The sequence below is a fragment of the Rhipicephalus sanguineus genome, unplaced genomic scaffold (genome assembly GCF_013339695.2).
Source record: "Rhipicephalus sanguineus isolate Rsan-2018 unplaced genomic scaffold, BIME_Rsan_1.4 Seq484, whole genome shotgun sequence".
Classification (NCBI taxonomy): Eukaryota; Metazoa; Arthropoda; class Arachnida; order Ixodida; family Ixodidae; genus Rhipicephalus; species Rhipicephalus sanguineus.
The window spans coordinates 298,943-323,181 of NW_023615352.1; the positions used below are offsets into that span (position 1 = coordinate 298,943).

Genomic DNA, 24,239 nt, shown 5'->3' on the forward strand with positions numbered 1-24,239 from the left:
CGGCGGACTCAGGGCTGTCGCCTCGCCGATTACCTTCGCCACGTACCGTAATCTGCCAGCGGAGACGCGCCTTCCAGAGGCGGTAGTGCGAGAGACCCGTCTCGTGCATTCCGCGTCTGACAACTTTGATGACAAGGAGCTCACATTCATCATGGACAGCTCTTCGGATGGACAGCACTGCTTAACTGTCTACTCGGTCAGGTAACGCCCTTAGCGTTAACTGTAGGCTCTTGGGTTACTTGTCATTTTTTAAAAACAAAAGCAGAGGTTCAGGGAAGACACGAGTACATAGAGTTTCTTACACCTACCTAGAGAGAAAACTGGCGCTGCGAGCTGTTCTACGCCTGGGAATGCTGGGATATGTAAGATTCAGACTTGGTTCGGATTGGCATCGTTCACGAAGAGCCCGGACACCTCGAAGACGCGCCTGGCTTCAACGTGTTCCTTGCGTCAAAATGGTTGATTTCATGCTGAAGGAGCACGCAGTAAGCTATTTCTTTTTTTATCATTGCACAGAAACGAGTTTTATTTAACTTTGAAAACTTCTGCGTTCATGTACAATATTACGAAGCGTAAAATGTAACAAACGGCCGCTAAGCTAGGAAGGCAGACGACAAGGCCAGCGTTCATTCTGCGACTGCTATTCCTCCGTTTCTTTCTTTCGTTGTTTTTTATGCCGTACAGGTGAGCGGACTTTTATTCTGGAATATAATACGCGAGGATATGATCAGTTTATAAAAGTTTTGTTTCAGAGAAGCTTTATTTGCGCAGTCGTATCCACTTTTTAGCCGAAGCCTCACTCAACGCCAGCCAACACAAGCCTCGCCGACATATCTACCGTCATTCCCATCGCGGCAACGGCGTCCCTTAAGAAATTCACATAGACGGTGGCGCCAGATTTCCCTCTAGGTATTATTGTGAGAAACTCTATGGGAAGATGGAAGCTAGAATACATGAACAAATTAAGGCAGCTTTGCACTAATGGTGCCAAGCCTGAAGGAAGTGCGGAGCTGGACGGCCTTCTTTGTTTCCCTCTTTCTTTTTTCCGCCGTTTCTTCCTTTTTCTCTTATCTCTCTGTTTTTTTTTCTGTGTCTTTTCTGTCTCTGTTTAGTTCTATTTCTTTCTTTCTCTCTCTATGCATTGCTTTAGTTTTTCTCGCTCCTCTATCCTCCTCTTGCTTATCCTTCTTTTTCTGTCTTTTTATTTCTCGCTTCCTCTTTGTTTCTATCTACTTTTGTCTCTCTTACTTTGTCTTTCTGTCTTTATTCACTTTCTTTATCTAGATATATGTCTCTCTTTATTTCTGTGCAATGCTTTAATCTCTCTCCTCCTCCTTTCTCTCCTCCTCACCCTTCCTTCCCTTTCCCGCCGCCTTGCTATGCTATATTATAAGGCTATGCTATGTTCTGATAACGTGCCTGGATAGCCCAGTGTTTAGGACGCTCGCCTTAGGATCGCGGGTACGCCGGTTCTAATCCCGCATTGCCAAGAATTTCCCTTTCTTTATCTATCTTTCGGAACTCGTTCTTTCACCCATACGTGCTGTCCTGTCAATATCTTAGGACTTTTGTCCTCGGCGTATGTGCGCTTAAAAAGCTTTTGCTTTAAACGTGAATGTTCACCAACTAGCCCATCTCGTCGTCTTGTTGCTTTCACCCGTAAGAGTTATTCCATCCTGCGCTGGAGAAATCGGCGTACGCGTTGGGGGACGAAGCAGAAGATGAAGAAGAGGACAAATGGAATGCGTGCCGACTCATGATGATGGTAGTTTCTGTTCACACTACCCTGCGCAAAGAAAAGCTTAAAGAGCTTCGATAAGCGGACTTGTCTTCTTCAGGCTACAAGTCTTGAGCATTTGCAGTTGCAGTCTTCTTCAAGGCTACCAGTCTTGAGCACTTGCAGTTGCAGTCTTCAAGGGCACGAGTCTTGAGCATTCACAGTTGCATTCTTCTTCAAGGCTACCAGTTTTGAGCATTTACAGTTGCAGTCTTCTTCAAGGCTACGAGTCTTGAGCACTTGCAGTTGCAGTCTTCTTCAAGGCTACGAGTCTTGAGCATTGACAGTTGCAGTCTTCTTCAAGGTTACAAGTCTTGAGCATTCGCAGTTGCAGTCTTCTTCAAGGCTACAAGTCTGGAGCATTTGCAGTTGCAGACTTCTTCAAGGCTACCAGTCTTGAGCATTTACAGTTGCAGTCTTCTTCAAGGCTACGAGTCTTGAGCACTTGCAGTTGCCGTGTTCTTCAAGGCTACGAGTCTTGAGCATTGACAGTTGCAGTCTTCTTCAAGGCTCCAAGTCTTGAGCATTTGCAGTTGCAGTCTTCTTCAAGGCTGCCAGTCTTGAGAATTCACAGTTGCAGTCTTCTTCAAGGCTACGAGTCTTGAGCATTGACAGTTGCAGTCTTCTTCAAGGCTACAAGTCTTGAGCATTTGCAGTTACAGTCTTCTTCAAGGCTACGAGTCTTGAGCATTTGCAGTTGCAGTCTTCTTCAAGGCTGCCAGTCTTGAGAATTCACAGTTGCAGTCTTCTTCAAGGCTACGAGTCTTGAGCACTTGCAGTTGCAGTCTTCTTCAAGGCTACGAGTCTTGAGCATTGACAGTTGCAGTCTTCTTCAAGGCTACAAGTCTTGAGCATTTGCAGTTACAGTCTTCTTCAAGGCTACGAGTCTTGAGCATTCAAAGTTGCAGTCACAGTTGCAGTCTTCTTCAAGGATACAAGTCTTGAGCATTTGCAGTTGCAGTCTTCTTCAAGGCTACCAGTCTTGAGCACTTGCAGTTGCAGTCTTCTTCAAGGGCACGAGTCTTGAGCATTCACAGTTGCAGTCTTCTTCAAGGCTACAAGTCTTGAGCATTTGCAGTTGCAGTCTTCTTCAAGGCTACCAGTCTTGAGCATTTACAGTTGCAGTCTTCTTCAAGGCTACAAGTCTTGAGCATTCGCAGTTGCAGTCTTCTTCAAGGCTGCCAGTCTTGAGCATTCACAGTTGCAGTCTTCTTCAAGGCTACAAGTCTTGAGCATTTGCAGTTGCAGTCTTCTTCAAGGCTACCAGTTTGAGCATTTACAGTTGCAGTCTTCTTCAAGGCTACGAGTCTTGAGCACTTGCAGTTGCAGTCTTCTTCAAGGCTACGAGTCTTGAGCATTGACAGTTGCAGTCTTCTTCAAGGTTACAAGTCTTGAGCATTCGCAGTTGCAGTCTTCTTCAAGGCTACAAGTCTGGAGCATTTGCAGTTGCAGACTTCTTCAAGGCTACCAGTCTTGAGCATTTACAGTTGCAGTCTTCTTCAAGGCTACGAGTCTTGAGCACTTGCAGTTGCCGTGTTCTTCAAGGCTACGAGTCTTGAGCATTGACAGTTGCAGTCTTCTTCAAGGCTCCAAGTCTTGAGCATTTGCAGTTGCAGTCTTCTTCAAGGCTGCCAGTCTTGAGAATTCACAGTTGCAGTCTTCTTCAAGGCTACGAGTCTTGAGCACTTGCAGTTGCAGTCTTCTTCAAGGCTACGAGTCTTGAGCATTGACAGTTGCAGTCTTCTTCAAGGCTACAAGTCTTGAGCATTTGCAGTTACAGTCTTCTTCAAGGCTACGAGTCTTGAGCATTTGCAGTTGCAGTCTTCTTCAAGGCTGCCAGTCTTGAGAATTCACAGTTGCAGTCTTCTTCAAGGCTACGAGTCTTGAGCACTTGCAGTTGCAGTTTCTCAAGGCTACGAGTCTTGAGCATTGACAGTTGCAGTCTCTTCAAGGCTACAAGTCTTGAGCATTTGCAGTTACAGTCTTCTTCAAGGCTACGAGTCTTGAGCATTCAAAGTTGCAGTCACAGTTGCAGTCTTCTTCAAGGATACAAGTCTTGAGCATTTGCAGTTGCAGTCTTCTTCAAGGCTACCAGTCTTGAGCACTTGCAGTTGCAGTCTTCTTCAAGGGCACGAGTCTTGAGCATTCACAGTTGCAGTCTTCTTCAAGGCTACAAGTCTTGAGCATTTGCAGTTGCAGTCTTCTTCAAGGCTACCAGTCTTGAGCATTTACAGTTGCAGTCTTCTTCAAGGCTACAAGTCTTGAGCATTTGCAGTTGCAGTCTTCTTCAAGGCTGCCAGTCTTGAGCATTCACAGTTGCAGTCTTCTTCAAGGCTACAAGTCTTGAGCATTTGCAGTTGCAGTCTTCTTCAAGGCTACCAGTCTTGAGCATTTACAGTTGCAGTCTTCTTCAAGGCTACGAGTCTTGAGCACTTGCAGTTGCAGTCTTCTTCAAGGCTACGAGTCTTGAGCATTGATAGTTGCAGTCTTCTTCAAGGATACAAGTCTTGAGCATTTGCAGTTGCAGTATTTTTGAAGGCTGCCAGTCTTGAGCATTCACAGTTGCAGTCTTCTTCAAGGCTACTAGTCTTGAGCATTTGCAGTTCCAGCCTTCTTCAAGGCTACGAGCCTTGAGCATTTGCAGTTGCAGTCTTCTTCAAGGCTACGAGTCTTGAGCATTTGCGGTTGCAGTCTTCCTCAAGGCTACGAGTGTTGAGCATTTGCAGTTGCAGTCTTCAAGGCTACAAGTCTTGAGCATTTGCAGTTGCAGTCTTCCTCAAGGCTACGAGTCTTGAGCATTTGCAGTTGCAGCCTTGAAGAATACACTTTCGCTTGTCGAAACGTCGGCTCCGGCGACTCCTCGTGTTCACGAATTTTCGATATCTTCTCATTTTTGAGCGGCATGAGAGCACCGAGTGACTCTCGTGTTTCTCTTCCAACCACTTCCTGTCGAGCACGTACTTCCGGTTGACCAAATATTGAAGAAAAGTCTCGTAAATTATCAAACTGGTAAGACATCAATGGTCCTTGTTCAAGTTAAGAGTTATGTCCGACACACGTGATATCGGAGCATAAGTTACGTTAAGATAAAAGCCTCTTAGGTGTCAGGATAATCAATGAAAATTAATTGAATGAGCTCCTTGAAAGAGCAGGCGGTTTCCTTGTCAGCAACTGGGATCGTTGCGGCACTTGGCGTTGTAGGTCTCAACCACGCGTTTTTCTACGTGGCCTCTGAGATCTGCTTCGGCAGCGCGACGATGCACAAAGTTAACCCAAGCAACGCATCAGGGCACACAAACCGCGTCGTGCAAGTACGGGACACCTAAGTCTAGGATAAGGGTGACCCCCAATTCTTCTTTTTTCCCAACTCACCTAGCACGTAACGCTCGTGTAAACGTAAACGGGACGCCGTTGAAAGCAGATGATGTTTCCCACCATGCACACAAAGTGATAAGCCATGAGTAGGAAACATGCATTCTAAGGTACTACTAAAATGTGTTTTAATCTGTGTACGTCGCGTCAACGAAGAAGTGGACGCGTAGTGTGCGTATTATTTATATATAGGCGCATCGAGTGTTGACGCTCGTTGAAGTGTTGATGCTTTGTTGCTGGTCTTTAGCCGTGAAATTTTAATGGGCGTTTAGCAAACGTTAATCCAGATGTTTTTACCACTCAACCGCGATAACTACATTGTGCTTCTGTAAAGACTAACCGAGGTGGCGTATCTGGGCGGTAGAGTAGCGAAAAATTGCGGTTACTCTCTTTATTTTTCCAGTGCTTGCGTTTTAATTGTCACAAGTGGCTTTGTTTAAGATCCTCGCCTCCGTTATTGCTTTACAAACTGCAGAGCACGGTGGCAGGTAATTATAGCCCGCCACCGCGCAGATCTTGACATATATACTATGTGGCACCGGCTACATGAAACATACTGTGGGACATCCAACGTAGAGCCTTTGTCATCACACCCAAGTGACTTACACGACGCAAGAAATGGTGGCGTATGCAAAACTCAGGCTCGTTATCACATGCACGTCGATAACTCCACGTCATTGCTACGCAAACAGTTACACACGCGGATAGTATATGCCCATGACTCAGATTAGCGTGATGTATAAAACACGCGGTTGGTTGTCACATACGTAAAGTGAACGAATCTCACAAAAAAAAAGTTGACCATTTGCGTAGCACTACGTAATCAGCGATCGCATCTACATGTACAGCGACGTTAAAATAAAAAGAACGCTCAAAGTGCACAAGATCTTTGTGCTCAAGAAATTGTTTAACGTTCTTAAATCTCACTTTTGCACGCCCCCTCAGTGTTTTCCAAAAATTCTTACAAAGTGCCTTCGGATTCCGGTTTTGTTCATCCAAGAACGTTATAACAAGAGTGTTAGCGAGCACATACCAACCGAAGATGTAGAAGTGCAATTTATCGAGGCTGCCATACCATGTCCTGGTGTTTCTGTAATCGGTGTTGCAATGGAGCCGAAAAGTAACAACTGCGCGTTCCGTGCCGTGTAAGAAGGCATTGGCTCCAGCAAGATTTCGTTTCTACTCAGCTTGTGTGCTCGGGATATGTGTGCGAATTTGTGCACTTCGTTATACGACACACGGTAAACTGTAGCCCTGGAAGATATGGCAGCACACGTTACTACCAGTTCACTGTGTACTGTCGTGATGGCTGCTCTATTAAAAAAAAAGTGCATGTTGGTTATCTCTGAAGGTGCTTATATGGGCACGTTTCAATGCGATGGCTTTTCTCGAACGATTCTACGGCTGCTCAGAGGCAGCTGGAAACAAGGTTTCACTTCCCTCAATGCTGAACATGCGTCAATATCCGAGCACGCACAAGAGACAGCATATGTGCATCTCCGACACGAGCACTGTGTTTGAATATGCCTGAATGGTGGTACTATATTTCTATATTTCTGACACCCTTGCAGTTGCAGTCTTCTTGAGCATTTGCAGTTGCAGTCTTCTTCAAGGCTACCAGTCTTGAGCACTTGCAGTTGCAGTCTTCTTCAAGGGCACGAGTCTTGAGCATTCACAGTTGCAGTCTTCTTCAAGGCTACAAGTCTTGAGCATTTGCAGTTGCAGTCTTCTTCAAGGCTACCAGTCTTGAGCATTTACAGTTGCAGTCTTCTTCAAGGCTACAAGTCTTGAGCATTTGCAGTTGCAGTCTTCTTCAAGGCTGCCAGTCTTGAGCATTCACAGTTGCAGTCTTCTTCAAGGCTACAAGTCTTGAGCATTTGCAGTTGCAGTCTTCTTCAAGGCTACCAGTCTTGAGCATTTACAGTTGCAGTCTTCTTCAAGGCTACGAGTCTTGAGCACTTGCAGTTGCAGTCTTCTTCAAAGCTACGAGTCTTGAGCATTGATAGTTGCAGTCTTCTTCAAGGATACAAGTCTTGAGCATTTGCAGTTGCAGTATTTTGAAGGCTGCCAGTCTTGAGCATTCACAGTTGCAGTCTTCTTCAAGGCTACTAGTCTTGAGCATTTGCAGTTCCAGCCTTCTTCAAGGCTACGAGCCTTGAGCATTTGCAGTTGCAGTCTTCTTCAAGGCTACGAGTCTTGAGCATTTGCGGTTGCAGTCTTCCTCAAGGCTACGAGTGTTGAGCATTTGCAGTTGCAGTCTTCAAGGCTACGAGTCTTGAGCATTTGCAGTTGCAGTCTTCCTCAAGGCTACGAGTCTTGAGCATTTGCAGATGCAGCCTTGAAGAATACACTTTCGCTTGTCGAAACGTCGGCTCCGGCGACTCCTCGTGTTCACGAATTTTCGATATCTTCTCATTTTTGAGCGGCATGAGAGCACCGAGTGACTCTCGTGTTTCTCTTCCAACCACTTCCTGTCGAGCACGTACTTCCGGTTGACCAAATATTGAAGAAAAGTCTCGTAAATTATCAAACTGGTAAGACATCAATGGTCCTTGTTCAAGTTAAGAGTTATGTCCGACACACGTGATATCGGAGCATAAGTTACGTCAAGATAAAAGCCTCTTAGGTGTCAGGATAATCAATGAAAATTAAGTGAATGAGCTCCTTGAAAGAGCAGGCGGTTTCCTTGTCAGCAACTGGGATCGTTGCGGCACTTGGCGTTGTAGGTCTCAACCACGCGTTTATTTCTACGTGGCCTCTGAGATCTGCTTCGGCAGCGCGACGATGCACAAAGTTAACCCAAGCAACGCATCAGGGCACACAAACCGCGTCGTGCAAGTACGGGACACCTAAGTCTAGGATAAGGGTGACCCCCAATTCTTCTTTTTTCCCAACTCACACCTAGCACGTAACGCTCGTGTAAACGTAAACGGGACGCCGTTGAAAGCAGATGATGTTTCCCACCATGCACACAAAGTGATAAGCCATGAGTAGGAAACATGCATTCTAAGGTACTACTAAAATGTGTTTTAATCTGTGTACGTCGCGTCAACGAAGAAGTGGACGCGTAGTGTGCGTATTATTTATATATAGGCGCATCGAGTGTTGACGCTCGTTGACGTGTTGATGCTTTGTTGCTGGTCTTTAGCCGTGAAATTTTAACGGGCGTTTAGCAAACGTTAATCCAGATGTTTTTACCACTCAACCGCGATAACTACATTGTGCTTCTGTAAAGACTAACCGAGGTGGCGTATCTGGGCGGTAGAGTAGCGAAAAATTGCGGTTACTCTCTTTATTTTTCCAGTGCTTGCGTTTTAATTGTCACAAGTGGCTTTGTTTAAGATCCTCGCCTCCGTTATTGCTTTACAAACTGCAGAGCGCGGTGGCAGGTAATTATAGCCCGCCACCGCGCAGATCTTGACATATATACTATGTGGCACCGGCTACATGAAACATACTGTGGGACATCCAACGTAGAGCCTTTGTCATCACACCCAAGTGACTTACACGACGCAAGAAATGGTGGCGTATGCAAACTCAGGCTCGTTATCACATGCACGTCGATAACTCCACGTCATTGCTACGCAAACAGTTACACACGCGGATATATGCCCATGACTCAGATTAGCGTGATGCATAAAACACGCGGTTGGTTGTCACATACGTAAAGTGAACGAATCTCACAAAAAAAAGTTGACCATTTGCGTAGCACTACGTAATCAGCGATCGCATCTACATGTACAGCGACGTTAAAATAAAAAGAACGCTCAAAACCAGAAGTGCAACAAAGATCTTTGTGCTCAGAAATTGTTTAACGTTCTTAAATCTCACTTTTGCACAGCCCCCTCAGTGTTTTCCAAAAATTCTTACAAAGTGCCTTCGGATTCCGGTTTTGTTCATTCCAAGACGTTATAACAGAGTGTTAGCGAGCAATACCAACCGAAGATGTAGAAGTGCAATTTATCGAGGCTGCCATACCATGTCCTGGTGTTTCTGTAATCGGTGCAATGGAAGCCGAAAGGTAGTCAAACTGCGCGTTCCGTGCCGTGTAAGAAGGCATTGGCTCCAGCAAGATTTCGTTTCTACTCAGCTTGTAGTGTTGAGCGGGATAAGTGTGCGAATTTGTGGCACTTCGTTATACGACACCGGTAACTGTAGCCATTGGAAGATATGCAGCACACGTTACTACCAGTTCACTGTGACTGTCGTGTGGCTGCTCTATTAAAAAAAAGAAACGTGCATGTTGGTTATCTCTGAAGGTGCTTATATGGGCACGTTTCAATGCGAGGCTTTTCTCGAACGATTCTACGGCTGCTCAGAGGGCAGCTGGAAACAAGGTTTCACTTCCCTCAATGCTGAACATGCTCAATATCCGAGCACGCACAAGAGGACAGCATATGCATCTCGGACACGAGCAGTGTTTGAATATGCCTGATGGTGGTACGATATTTCAGATTTCTGACACCCTTGCAGTGCCGTCTTCTTGAGCATTTGCAGTTGCAGTTCTCTTCAAGGCTACCAGTCTTGAGCACTTGCAGTTGCAGTCTTCTTCAAGGGCACGAGTCTTGAGCATTCACAGTTGCAGTCTTCTTCAAGGCTACAAGTCTTGAGCATTTGCAGTTGCAGTCTTCTTCAAGGCTACCAGTCTTGAGCATTTACAGTTGCAGTCTTCTTCAAGGCTACAAGTCTTGAGCATTTGCAGTTGCAGTCTTCTTCAAGGCTGCCAGTCTTGAGCATTCACAGTTGCAGTCTTCTTCAAGGCTACAAGTCTTGAGCATTTGCAGTTGCAGTCTTCTTCAAGGCTACCAGTCTTGAGCATTTACAGTTGCAGTCTTCTTCAAGGCTACGAGTCTTGAGCACTTGCAGTTGCAGTCTTCTTCAAAGCTACGAGTCTTGAGCATTGATAGTTGCAGTCTTCTTCAAGGATACAAGTCTTGAGCATTTGCAGTTGCAGTATTTTTGAAGGCTGCCAGTCTTGAGCATTCACAGTTGCAGTCTTCTTCAAGGCTACTAGTCTTGAGCATTTGCAGTTCCAGCCTTCTTCAAGGCTACGAGCCTTGAGCATTTGCAGTTGCAGTCTTCTTCAAGGCTCCATACTTATGGACAATCATCTAATTATTAGCAGTGTCTTGTTGCAGGCAAACTACAATAATCGACTGCCCCATGGACTTTTCCAATTATCCGAGGGAGATCCATGAATGCAACATCAGCATCACAAGTAAGCACGATATTAACCCTTTCAGTCACGAATTATGATGCACTGTCTGCAAATGCATCAAATTTGCATGGAATGATTTCAAGGCACTCAGAATTACATTCCAAGAAATAAAATGAAGGAATGTATTGTTTTGTGTGAGTGACAGTAATTAATGCTAATTAGCGTGTAAATAAATATCTAATTATTCTGCAGTCAGTCAGCTTCAATCCTTGCATAAAAGGAATCAACTATTAGGCCGAAAATGAATGCGCAGTTTCTGTTTGGTTGTATGCTTTTCGAGCGAAGAAAAAAAATACTCTTGACGTTGGTCCTAGAACGTCCACGTCGAACGATCGTCGAACATGGTAGTGTCTCTAGCAAAGTGATCATCTGCAGCAAGGTACAGCATAATGAAGTCAAATAAGCGCTAGTTGTCCACTCAGGAAGCCTGCACGAATGTGCACACTAAGTTTCAGGTCATTTGAAGAAACACGCGGTGCGTGATGCGACTTCGAAGTTGATATGTACAATTGTACACACCGTGACTGAAAGGGTTAATCTCCTTCTGTAGTTTCCTTTACGAATTATTAGCAAGGCGGACGTTGTAATATGTCTCACTTCATTGACTGCAGTCACTGAGTGTTTGTAGGTACTTTAGGTGAGTCGATGTATCCAGTGGAGACTTTAACCACCATCAGCACTACCACTGCCGCATCGTCGAGCTCCTCGGTCTAATAATAATAATAATAATAATAATAATAATAATATAATAATAATAATAATAGTAATAATAATAATAATAATAATAATAATCACTGGTAAACTGCTGTTGAAAAGCACGCTGGCAAAGAAGAAAAAAAGAAAACGAAACACGCGAGCGCTCTGAAGGAGTAGACAGAAAGAAGATACACAAAATCACGTGAGAAAACTATTATTTAACCTCCAACCAAAGTTACTAAAACACGTAAGTACCCGATGTGTCGGAACCGGCTTGGTTCCTTCCTCAGATACATTTCCTTCCTCAGGGGGGACAGCGGCGAGTTTGCAGCGGCGTCTTGACGGCACTCTCGCGGCAGTCAATGACCCCACGCATTACGGCGGAGCGTAGCCCATGCGCATACACAGGGGGGAGGGTTCGGAGGGAACGGTTGATGTTTTGAGCGGTTCGCTGAATGTGCCACGACTCCAGTAGTAACCTCCTCCTCCACTTGGTTTCACTTTCAAGGATGGCCGTTCCGTTGAAGTCTATTTTGTGGTCAAACGTCTCCGCGTGTTCGGCGACGGCGCTGCGCTGTTTGTTGAATTTCCGGGCGTCGTTGAAGTGTTGTCTAATTCGTTCGGGAAGGCTTTTGGTCTCGCCGATGTACGGTGAGGAACACTCGGCCCACGGTATTTTGTATACGACGCCGGGCGCCCTGTCCTTTGTTGGCCGGTCTTTCGGGCGGGGAAGGAAGCGGCCCAGCGTGCATGAAGGCACGTGCGCGATGTGCACACCTTCTTTTCTGAAAATCCGGACCAACGCCTCGCTGGCTCCCTGGACGTATGGGACCGACACGCGTTCTCGAGAGCTGTCCGTTTTGGACGCGTGTCCGTCCCATACGTGGACGTATGGGACCGACACGCGTTTTCGAGAGCTGTCCGTTTTGGACGCATGTCCGTCCCATACGTCCAGGGAGCCAGCGAGGCGTTGGTCCGGATTTTCAGAAAAGAAGGTGTGCACATCGCGCACGTGCCTTCATGCACGCTGGGAAGCTTCCTTCCCCGCCCGAAAGACCGGCCAACAAAGGACAGGGCGCCCGGCGTCGTATACAAAATACCGTGCGCCGAGTGTTCCTCATCTTACATCGGCGAGACCAAAAACCTTCCCGAACGAATTAGACAACACGTCAACGACGCCCGGAAATTCAACAAAGAGCGCAGCGCCGTCGCCGAAGACGCCGAGACGTTTTACCACAAAATAGACTCCAACGGAACGGCCATCCTTGAAAATGGGACCAAGTGGAGGAGGAAGTTACTACTGGAGTCGTGGCACATTCAGCGAACCACTCAAAACATCAACCGTTCCCTCGGAACCCTCTCCCCGGTGTATGCGCATGGGCTATACGCTCCGCGGCAATGCGTGGCGTCATTGACCGCCGCGAGAGTGCCTTCAAGACGCCTCTGAAAAGTCGCCGCAGTCCCCCCTGAGGAAGGAACCAAGCCGGTTACGACACATCGGGTTCTTACGTGTTTTCGTAACTTTGGTTGAAGATTAAATAATAGTTTTCTCTGTTTACTTACCCAACCAGACAGACTTCTGTCTAATGTTTACCTTCAAAACAAAATCACATCGCCCATATAACTGGTGCAGCGTCGATCAACGCGAATTATTAATTTTTGACGAACTGACCAACAATAGTTATCTGAATACGCCAAGTGACGTCTTTGGATACTTGTAAGGAATAAAGGTGTTGCTGGTGTGGAATGGCTGAGTGTGAGTAGATGCAGGAAAGAAATGGTTGTACATGACCTGAATCAGGGTTACTAGGTCGAAAATACAGAAAATAGCCAAGAAATTGGAAAAATGTAGCGATAAAGTAGTCAGCTTGAGCCAAGGGCAGTAAACGTAGCCAAACGTAGCCACCCGTGTGTGAAAACAACTGCGACGTTCGTGTTCAGATGACTAAATCCGAGAGCATAGTGGTGATACGTAAATAAGTACAGCAAGAACCCCTCATAATCATAATTGCTGACACTAAAGCATCAATTCTTGATTTTAGCAATTATTTCGTGCGGCATGACGAAGTTTCTTGCACCGTTTCAGAAATGATACTCGCCACGCATCTTGCGTGGCATTTATTAAAAGAACTCGAGGAACCAGTCCTGTGGCGACAATTAGAATGCGTACTGCACGAGTGTGCTCAAAATCGTAGCTGCTGGAATAGAAGCATAGCCTGTAGTCACTTTCGCAATCGTTTCTCGCGTGATGAAAAAGTCCGAGCAGTCAATAATTCCCAGTCCCAACCCGCACCTAATTCCAAGAAATAACACATACAGTTTGTCGGATATCCGATTTACAATGTCAATGACTGCAGAGCGTCCTGCATGCGGATCACTTTTAAATGCTCTGTTCACTTCCAAGTGCATGTAAAGATGCGTTCCGCAATAGGTGGTCTGCAAAATGAGGCCCCAGGCAACAATTTTTGAATGAAACGTCTCGTTCATTTCTCACTTTATTTGATATTTCATGGAGAATGGAAGAATGTTTCTTGTTTCTTGAGAAAAAACGGGCTGTGTATTTATATGCCTTAAAAATTCACGAGAAAAGCAGTTGTGATATGATCGTTAAGTTTCCTCGACACTCATGTGTACCCTTTGAATTTCTATAATCTTCGTTCACCTTGCAAACTTTGTGGCTACGTTTTTACTGTGCTTGATCTCTCCAAAATTGCGAGGATTTATTGTTTTCTGGACACAGGAACGTTATTAGTTTTAACAAGACTGTTTGTTGGCCTAGTTGGTACTTGCTTAATGACATTTTTAGCAGCGAAAAAGCACATACACGGAGCAAAGAAACACACAACGACAGGACGGGTGGCCATTAGTTTCCTCGCACATGCATAGCAGTTGTGAATTCTCACAGCTTAAAGAAATGTATTGTTAGTAGTTATCAGTTCTTAAAGCGGCAAAACCGCAAGACGGACTGAAGCTTAGGAAAGTTCCATGCCGAACTTTGCCTTACCTGCTCAATGACCATTACTTCTACACATTGTCACGTGTTCGTAACGTTGACGAAGGCAGCAGTCGGCGTGTTCAAGACTAAACTTTTTATATGAATGAACTTTTGCTAGGAAAATGGAAAGATAACGAGCAAGCCATTCACACTGTAGAGTGACACCAGCGTGAACAGTCGTTGGCCGTCGAGTAATCTGATGTGTGGTCAGGCACGTCGGTATTTATACATGCGGCATCGAATATTCGAGCCTTACCGCTGGTGGCCGCGCAAGTTTCAAAACGAACTCAACCGTTCGCGTTTGCGCGCTCAAGCCTATCAGACAATATCAAAATAATCTGGAAGGTTCCCAGATATTGGGGCGCGGTATGCGAAAGGCAGTGGTTATGCGTGTAACGGACCGGTTACATAGAAATACGAAAAGGAGCGCACGTGACTATATCACAGACACGAGCGACTCCGTAGTTCCCTCAAGTAGCTTACATAGAAATCTGTGTGGCCAGCGCGAACAAATTGTGCCGCGTAACGCTGTCGATGTTCATGCACCAGTCGTTTGCTCAGTCATCTGTTTTTCGGTTATCTCCGAGATCTTTTTCCTTCCAAAGGAGTAGGGCAGCAAACCAAGAGCTTTTATGGTTTCCGTCCCGTCCTCTTTGTTTTTTCTCTGTTGCTGATTCGCTTTTCAGCAACCCTTCCTGAGAACGTCACCAAGTTTCTGTGGTCCGAGCAGAATCCGGTCAAAGTCAATCCCAACGTGGACCTTGTCCGATTTGAAGTCACCGTGCAAGGCCAAGGTAATTTGCTAACACTGACCAAAGTCTTTGTTATGGTGGTACACGTTTAATGAAAGCTGGCGGAAGAAAAGGCCGTTAAAACCATCGCATGAGGAGCTTAATGTCGCGCTAGCGTGGATAAAATATTAGGTATCGAAGGACAAAGTTAACAGTAGTAATGAAAGCCAAGATAACTGGTATGATTGCATTGTAGAATAGCGCGAAAACACAGAGACACCGGCTGTATCATAGGGAGCATCTGTATCGTCTGTGTTGCCTGTGCGCCGCTGTTTTAGCGCTATTCTAGAATGAAGACAAAGCTTAGTTCAAAGAACGAACAACAGTTGTTAAAATTCTTACGCCTTATCTTAGACTTTAGTATTTTTAAATATTTAAGTACATATGCTTTCTAGTCTCTCCTAGTTAGTGTTAATTATTCGAGTCGCTGCCGATAGCACCAGGTTCCCCGCGGAAATTGCTGTTTGGCCCTCTCATTTTTGTCATATATACAAGATATCTCAGCAAATAGCGCGAATATTTTGAAAATGAATACCTGGTCAGGCGAAAAAACATAGACATTCTTCCCACTACACTGTAGTAGCTGGGAGTAACTGCGCTGAAACCGCAGCACAGTCACATCGTAAGCTGGAAGAACGGCGTTTCTAGAGCGCTCTTGGGGCTACCAATACAAGTACACTAGCAAGGTACCCACTACGCCATAAATCACAATTTTTGTGAAGTTCGGAAGCACCTACTAAGCCATTATCCGTCATTCTGCGGAGAAGCGAGGCACCAGCTTTACGTCTGTAAGCCTTATGTGCACTTTGTTGACGCGACGACTGATGACGATGAAGAATTATGGCTCAACCCTTTGTAATGGGTTGGAAGCTTTAAACGGCCCACCAGTTATGTAATTTGCATTAGGTGACGCCCGGTCGCTATGTCCCTCTCCCGCCATGCTGTATAACATACGTTGACGTGGGAGAGAGGTGGGGGGGGGGGGGGGCAAAGAACTTTACTGAGACCCCGAGGAAATGAATCATGCGCTTATGGGCTTCCTCGGCAACTAATACAAGTGCACTTGCGAGGAACCCACCATGCAGTGCTGGGCAGTATCGAAGATACATGTATCTTCGATACTATCTTAGATACTTTTAGGGTATCTTGTATCAGTATCGCGATACGTCTCGCAAGACGTGTATCAGTATCTGTATTTCCGATACATTGAAGAATGTATCGTGTATCTTAAGATACAAGATACTGCGATCGCAACGCAACGGTGCGAAACAATAAACGTTGGTTGAACTCCGCTTCTGAAGCCGGTACTGCTCCCACTAAGCCACCAAATTAAAACTAAAGGCAGTGAGATTATTTTATCTTTCCGCCAGAGTTTTCCAGCGAGGGCAGGCGGTGAGCTCTGAGCGTCCCTATGGAGGAAGCAGAGTCACGTGGTGGCGCTCGCTTCGTCTCGACCGACAAACGCGCGAACGTCTACGCCCAGAGGCATTTTGTTTTCATGGTTTCTTTTTTTTCTTTTTAGTTGTGTCAATGCTATGGCACTTCGCTCTTAGCCACTGTCCTGTGCCACGTACTACAATGCGTGCGGTGTGTTTTGCACAAATTCTGATGCCGTTGTAGTGTCGTTATCAAAGTTTCTCTTGCTTTGTGCTTCGTTACGAAGTCTGAAGAATGCAAGACAAGGGGTTGCTTTGCGTCTCGTGGCTTTGACACATCGGCGATTCGAAGGACGTCGTCGATGAAAATTCGACTTACATGCAGTGAGATTGATTTATAAGCGAACAAGATTCGAACAGCTATAGTACCACCGATACCGATGCTGGATTTAACAGAACAAGCATTCACTTAGCAGAAGCTATCCTGGCGTACGCCTCTTTTTCTTTTATTCAATGAGTTTTCAAAATCATAATTGGATTGTTAGCACAAGTTCTTTCTAAGCTGTCCTTTTCCATTCCAAACATCACCTATGTCTCTGTATTGCTTTTTTCGGGTCTGCTTACGGCAATATGTATTTAACGGGCTGGCAAGGCAAGCTCACTGCCTTATTCTGACTTTTAGCTGTCTGCATCATTTCTGCTACTGTTTACAGACCTATATTCTACTTAAGTTTACTGTTATGTCAAGGCGACGATGAGAACAAATATATAATAATGTGCGTGCTTGGAGTACATACAATAACAAAAATTTTGCTTACTGCTTAGTAAAATGGCAAATTTGAGTTTTCATGATAATAACGTAAACTATTTTTTTTTATTCACATACCCTAAAGGCCCATTCGGGCATTACATAGGGGGTTTTGATACAGTTATATGAACAAACTTGCAAATAAGACCATTGGTAATATCCCTGAATATAGTAAACAATATAAAACATACTACTCTTAACAAGGCCGGGTGCAAGAAGATTGGTAACATAAATCAAATTCTTAAGACAAAGTTACAAAATCAAGGATGCAAAAGAGAGCGAGAGATAAAAAGAACAGTGCAATTATACACTGAAAAATAAAAGTACAATGAAAGTTAAGCTGAAAAAATCGATTTGTACAATGAAAAGGAAAAGAAAGAACTTGTATATATACATACATGCGCATACCCATATGTATAGGCTAGTCATACGTTCAAGAAAATCTTCAAGTTATTTACAAAAGCGTCATGATCAATGATCGAAGCTATGTCCCTCGGTAGTGCGTTCCAGTGATGTATGGCTAGAAGTAATGGTGAACATTGATACGCATTAGTGCGTGCAAAGAAATGCTGTACTTTGAAAGCGAGATCAAAACGCTGGGAAATATTATGAGGTGTTTTAATGTGAGCTTCGCGGAACCGGATTGACTATGATAAAATGTGTGAAAATGTGACAACAGTGCTAGTAGTCTGCGTTTTTGAAGAGAGGGTATGGAAAGTGAGTGTTTGATAACTGTAATGCTATCGTTGCGCGAGTATTTCTTGGTGATAAATCTTGCCGCTTTATTTTGTATCGATTCTAGTTGATCGATCAGATATGATTGATGTGGGTTCCAGATGATGGATGCATATTCTATCTTTGAACGGACAAGTGTGGTGTAGGCTAACATTTGGAGCCATCCTAACAATTAGGAGCCATCTCAAAGATGTTAGCAAAGGGATTGGAGAAAAAGGGATTGGAGAAACATTGTTATACAAAATGCTCCGTTTTTTCTAATAGCGTCTCAGCGAGTCGGTTCGCTATTTGACAGCGAGGTCGCGTTTACGCTATTTGACATAGGAACTGAATTTTCTGTGGTCTTACTTAAATGCCTAATTCTCATAGCTATTAGGTGTTACCCGCTGCGGTAGTCTAGGGTTATGTTGCGTGACTGCACCATGAACCCGTAGGTCGCGGCGGCCGCAGTTCGATGCCCGTGTGCTTATATTTAAGTTTTAGGAGCAAGCTCCTTATAGCATCACCTGGTCGGTCGTCGCTCCATCCGGCGTGTCCCAGCCATCACGTCTCCCGTATCATTCAATAGATAGCGCTGTCCCATAGAGGTGCATGCAAACTGCAGTTGGGTTACGTATACTAGATGGCGCTGTCCCATAGAGATAGAAAAAAAATATAAGAAGTAAAAAACATAAAATAAAAATAAAAATAAAATAAAAAGTAAAAAAACATAGAAAAACATAAAAGAAGAAGACAAAAAGGAAAAAGGAAAATAATCAAAGCGGCGTATCGCTTTGATGACTGCTGGGCGAAACCACTGAATATTTCACGGTGTAACCACGATTGCTTCAGGAGCTTCGCCCAAGCTCTTCATAATTCACCCGTGGATATGCTGTAATTTTTTTATAACACCACGTGGTGGAAATTTTGGAGCCCTCCACTACAGCGTCTATCTAATAGCGTGATTCTGTGGGACGTTAAACGCAACAATTATTATTAGCTTTGGGGGGTGCCGCCTGTATCGTGTTCCTACACTTATTCGCTGCGTTGATACAGAATCGCTTTTCTATTTTACTTAGCTATATTTGTTTTTATTTCTTAGTCTTCCTAAATTTTTTAATGTTACTAATCACCAGGTGATCGGAGCTTCACTGGCAATATAGTGTGAATAGCGACGGTGTCCTGTGGCATTTTTATGCAAATTAGAACACGTCTGACACGTTTTCTAGGCTTCAGATGTTCTTTCATAACAGAAAATTTTTTAAAGATCGCGCATTACTGCTGCATCACTAACGAACGTCTTACGCCAGCCGATAACTAGAATATCAAAGTAATTGCAGTTTTATGGCCTCTACGTAAACCGATGCGTCGCAAAGAATGTCGCTTCCCGTTCTCGCTGACGTACACCTGTCCGGTGATCGGGTATTGCGAAAACTGTGATACGTTTACGGGCAAGGTAGAACTAAACACGGTATTTGCACCATTGTGCGGAGGCTTCTCATTGAAGTTCTTGTAATTAGATGGCAGCCCGCTAGCTGGTCGGCAAGCGAGCATCGACTCCACGCAATTACAAAGGCGGTAAGCAAAAACCGTTATCAGCGCAGTGTATAAAGAGGTGTCATAATAAGCAGCTAAAGCAACCCCATAAAGTGTTTCGGAACGAAAGTAATATACCTTGAGCAAGAAATAAAAAAAAACTTTTGAGATACTAACAGACATTTCATTTAAATGAAGCAAAATTGGTCTCAGTTAATAAACTTTCAAGCGAACATATTTCTGCATCAGCGTTTCGTGCTCCATTACCGTATATACAGATATTTAATAACAAATTTCCGAATGTATCGAAGTATCTTAAGATACAATTGGAATGTATCGTATCGGATACAATCGGTGTTGTGGTATCTTGTATCTGTATCTCAAATACTTCTTGCCGGAGTATCTTGTATCGTATCGCGATACAATTTCAAAGTATCTTTGCCCAGCCCTGCCACCATGCTATAAATCATTATAATTTTTGAGAAGTAGGGAAGCAGGCACTATGCCATTTTTCGTCATTCTACGGAGAGCCGTGGTACCTGCTAAACGCATGTAAGGCATTATGCGCACTTTGTTGATGCTGTGCCTGATAACGACGAAGAATTATGGCGGAACCCTTTGTAATGGGTTGGAAGCATTCAAGAACCTACTCGTTGCGCAATTCGCATTGTGTGACGCCTGGTTACAGAATTCGCGTTGTGCGACGCTTGGTGCTTATTTTACTCTTCTGCCATGCTATATTGCATGTGTTATTGTGGTTCCTTCCCGACATGAAGCCTGTATAGGACCTTTTTGCAAAGCAGTTTCAAGCACCGGCATGGCTCAGAGGTTGAATACTGGGCTCCCACGCAGAGGGCCCAGGTTCGAACCTCGTTCCATCCTGGATTTTTTTTGTTCGTTTTTTTCTTACTTCGAGCGATAGTGGTTACGGACACCGGCGGCGGCGGCGGCGGCGGACAACTACGGCGCCAAAAACGGCCGGTGAAATGATCTCATAACAGCTTTCGCTGTAAAATAAGGCGAAAGACACCACGCCTATGGCAACCTACTTCAACAATCCAGGAAAGCTGCAACCATAGAGGTTCCTGCCATAAAACTCTACGATTACGCATCACTTAGAGACCTCCCAAAGGAGATTATGTGTGCAGTACTTAAAATGACACCTAACCGAGCTATTTTCAGCAGCGTTCTGATTGCGCGAAGATCTTTCTGGCTGAAGAAAAATCTCTTATCTGTAAGTAAAAAAAAAGGATGAGTGCGACGGGACTGTAAATGGAGTTTACGGTGAGAGAGAATTAGGTTACGCCGATAAATAACACAATTTAGGAGCGGTGGGTAATACCGTTTGCCATTATAACGCGAAAGGGAGGCAGGCAGACATAGCTGAGACCGTAGTTGCCCAGTTGAAAAAAAGAAAGGCTTCATGAATACGTATTCTTAAGTGGCACGTGTGTCGGCGACAGGTGCTGCTACGATCAGCCTTCGACTTGTCATGCTGAACAGACATAGTATAGTACTGGTGAACAAGGCCCCCGTAGCGGGGCCGAAACGTCTATTTGTGTGTTTGTTTCAACGATTGGTCGGTGCTTGCCATTCCCACCAGACATAGTATCCAAGGCAAGAAAGGGGGCAGCTTACTTTGGCCGTCCCAATCATTCCTAACGGGGCTTCTTTGTACAAGATGTGTTTTTTGGAGTGGATGTAATATTAAAGAAGTCCCTGCGATTGATTGCAACGCTATCGTCCTTCAGCTAATTTACTTGAAGAGGCGGGCATTAGTTGCACGAGAAACACACACGAGTTGCATGAAATGCACAATCTACGAGGTAAAAATATTCATGCCATGCGCGTTCTATGCTCTTCCTGAACAGAAAATGTCAGATTTGTTTTCTCAAGAAAATGTAAAATGATTTCTCTTTTTCCATGAATTTATTAGGGCGAAAGCCTAAGGTGCTCCATCAAACGCTAAATGTGACCGTCGGCGTCAACACGAGTGACGCAAAAAAATCACCATCATGTAATTACGTCAACCCATGCCGTCCCGTAACGTGTTGTCACATGATGACGTCATCACACGAGATCTCCGCTTGGTCAAATGTGGGACGATCCCGAAGGCTTTGCAAAACCACGTGAGGCACAGAAAGCTTGCATGCCTCCGATCCCGGAGGCAGTGGAAAATCACGCCAGATGGAGAAATATAGCTTAATAGAATACGTTGCTGGGTCTGTGGTTCATAATCCTCAAAACCGGATAGGGCGAAATCGACCAGGACTACGAAAGAACACAGATGCGCCTGTCCTATGAATCTGTGCTCCTTCGAAGTCCTGGTAGATTTCGCGCTATCCAATTTTGAAGACGGAGAAAAGCTTTCGGGTGCGGCATCAATGCAATTGGCTGAAAAGAAGATGCCTTTCGCCTTCGAGTGGTCTTAGGTAGATGCATACCTTTGTTTTCGCATTGTGAGGCCGAGGTAAAGTCAGGAGACCAACCTATACTTCAGCCTTGGCTTGCAGAATTTCTGGAAGTAGTAACTAAATATCTAAAATTTCATTTCAGCTAGAGGAACCGTTGGCAAATAGCTTAGCGTCATTCCCTTGTAGGCCAGTCGAGCGAGCACCTGCGGCTGCAGCTGCGTCTGGCGAGGCGCATGGGAGACCAACTGGTGGGGACGTACGCGTCCACTGCTCTCCTGGTGGTCTGTTCGTGGCCCGCCTTCTGGCTCGGGACGACGGAGCGTCTGTCCCTGTGCGGCACATTGCTACTCGCGCTGACTCAGCAGAGCGCTGCCGCCCGGCGTGCGTTGTCGCCTTCCGTGGCCCTGACGCCGGTGGACTGGTGGATGAGCGGCTGCGTCGCGCTCGTGCTGGCAGTCATCGTGGAGACCACCATCGCCTGCTACGAAGCCAAGGTCGGTGAGGCAGTGTTGAAAGGAGCGAGGGCTGCGTGTTGTCATGTATAAGACGTCCAAATCTCATGGTAGTGATTCTCCGTTTTGTGATGTGCAGAGCAGAGCAGCATTAGACTAAGTACGCGCGAAAAAGCATACATTTAGTTTTGAAGCATGAGCATTAAACACATAGATGAGTGCGACAGAAAAACGACAGGAAGCTTCCGAAAACTGGAGCAAGGCGATTAACAACAAATTTCGTTTATTCTTTCCGCGGCCAGTTACGTCCACCTTTGCCACTATCATTTTTCAAGCAACGTCTGTTTGTGGTAGTTGTGGTAATGGCAGCAGCACCCATGCATAGCATCTCGAAGTTGTGAAATACATAAGATGCCACTCGTCACGTGGGCTGATAGTACAAAGGCGGGGTTTTTTTGAGGAGGTAACTTGTTTACATTCGGGACCCGGCGCGCATGCTTCATAAGGGCGTGAGGTGATGGAGATCCTGTAGGTCTGGTTGCATTTGAATGCAAATTTGCATATGAGCATCAGTGCGTGAAAAAAGCATACCTACGGGGACGACCGATTATGTCGTGTACCTAGATACTGTGTTTTCCCCGCATGACTTTTGTGTGTCGTATGAACTGGCTTCCCCGTAATGCGCGGGCCATGACAACGCTGACGAGGTGGCAAAGTAGGGCAAGCGATGGCGTTAATATTCCTGCAGTGTTGCCTCCTGACAGCCTGATTACCCTGCGTTCATTTTGTGTGGCTGGGGGTAAACGATAAAGTACTGAAGCTAGCGGCGTGCCTATGCATGAATCTTGTCTTGATACCCCCAGTTCTTACAACTTGGGGCGTCGCCAGAGATCGCAGAATTTCCGGTTTTCCTTAAACTCGGACCTTCCAACTTAGCGCCAATAAACTTTCTCCGAGCCTTGCATTTAGCCTACCTCGTAGAACTGATATATCACCTATTGTGAAAGCTGTTCTTAATGTAAACAATGTTGAAACTACAGGTTTTTTCTTTACCCGGACTGTTAAAACATAAAAAAGCTCAAACGATTGTGTCAAACAGATGTTTGTAATGAACAGACACAGATGAACAGTGAGGTTAATACATTGCGTTATCATACGCGTACATTCGAAATGACAGTGCTTTCGTATGTGTAGCGTTCATTAATGCTAAACAATAATAATAAAAAACGCCCCTATTGATCTCCAACTGGGATGCTGAGAACTTCCAACGTTTTGCAGATCCTCCCTGTTGCCTGGCGCGTTTATCGGGTGATGCCGCTAGAAGCTGAAACAAAAGACCACCCATCACGCACCAAACACCTGCTGCGACACCTGGTTTCACTAGCGCGGCCCCCGGGACGCATGGATGCCGCGGCTTGTCTGCTATTCCCCGCAGCCTTTGTGCTATTCAATGTATGCTACTGGGCTACCATGTTTGGCGGCTGAGATCGTGTCTCCGACTGTTCGTGACACATTGACGGAGCCAGTTCATGAAGGTATTGATGCAATACCGCAATGTCACGAAAATAATCTCCGGAAGTGAAGAAGAAAGAATGAACGAATGTGACCTTTATTGAAATAAAAGGACGACTCTTTGTCGCTGTTGGGGATAAGGTGGGAAAAGGGTAAGGGGATTGAAGGGTGATGAGCGTCTTCACGTCACGTCCTCGCATGAGTCAATCGACCTCTCCTACACCACTCGAAGCAGGTCACTTTAAGAAAATAATAATTTCTTGCTTTACGGACGCAACTTCTATGAAGCGTCCTTCCTCCAGAAGGCCCCAAGCTTGTGCCGAGTCCTGAAACTTCGACCTTCGAGGTCAAGGATGGCTAAGGGTCTCTCCCAAAATATTTTGTGAAGGTAAGACCAGTATTTTAACATAGTCGTAGCACGGCGACACGAAGAATTGGAAAAGATAGCCGCGAGGGAAAGCTGCTGACAGCTAGACTCTCGGGTGCAGCGGTTAAACCAATATCGCGCCCTAGCGGCTATGAGGTTCTGATGCTGAAAGCACGCAGTTGTGGAATGAAATCTCTGCCCGTACGGCCGA

At 45.3% G+C, this 24,239-nt stretch overlaps 1 protein-coding gene across 1 annotated transcript; it reads left to right on the top strand.

Moving 5' to 3' along the window:
• Positions 1 to 10,312: 10,312 nt before the first annotated feature.
• LOC125756695 (glycine receptor subunit beta-type 4-like) lies at positions 10,313 to 24,022 on the top strand. The gene is made up of 4 exons (XM_049411599.1): positions 10,313 to 10,367; positions 14,745 to 14,852; positions 21,884 to 22,195; positions 23,964 to 24,022. Exons 1-4 carry the CDS (start codon positions 10,313 to 10,315, stop codon positions 24,020 to 24,022), a joined length of 534 nt encoding a protein of 177 aa, XP_049267556.1.
• The last annotated feature ends 217 nt before the right edge of the window (positions 24,023 to 24,239 follow it).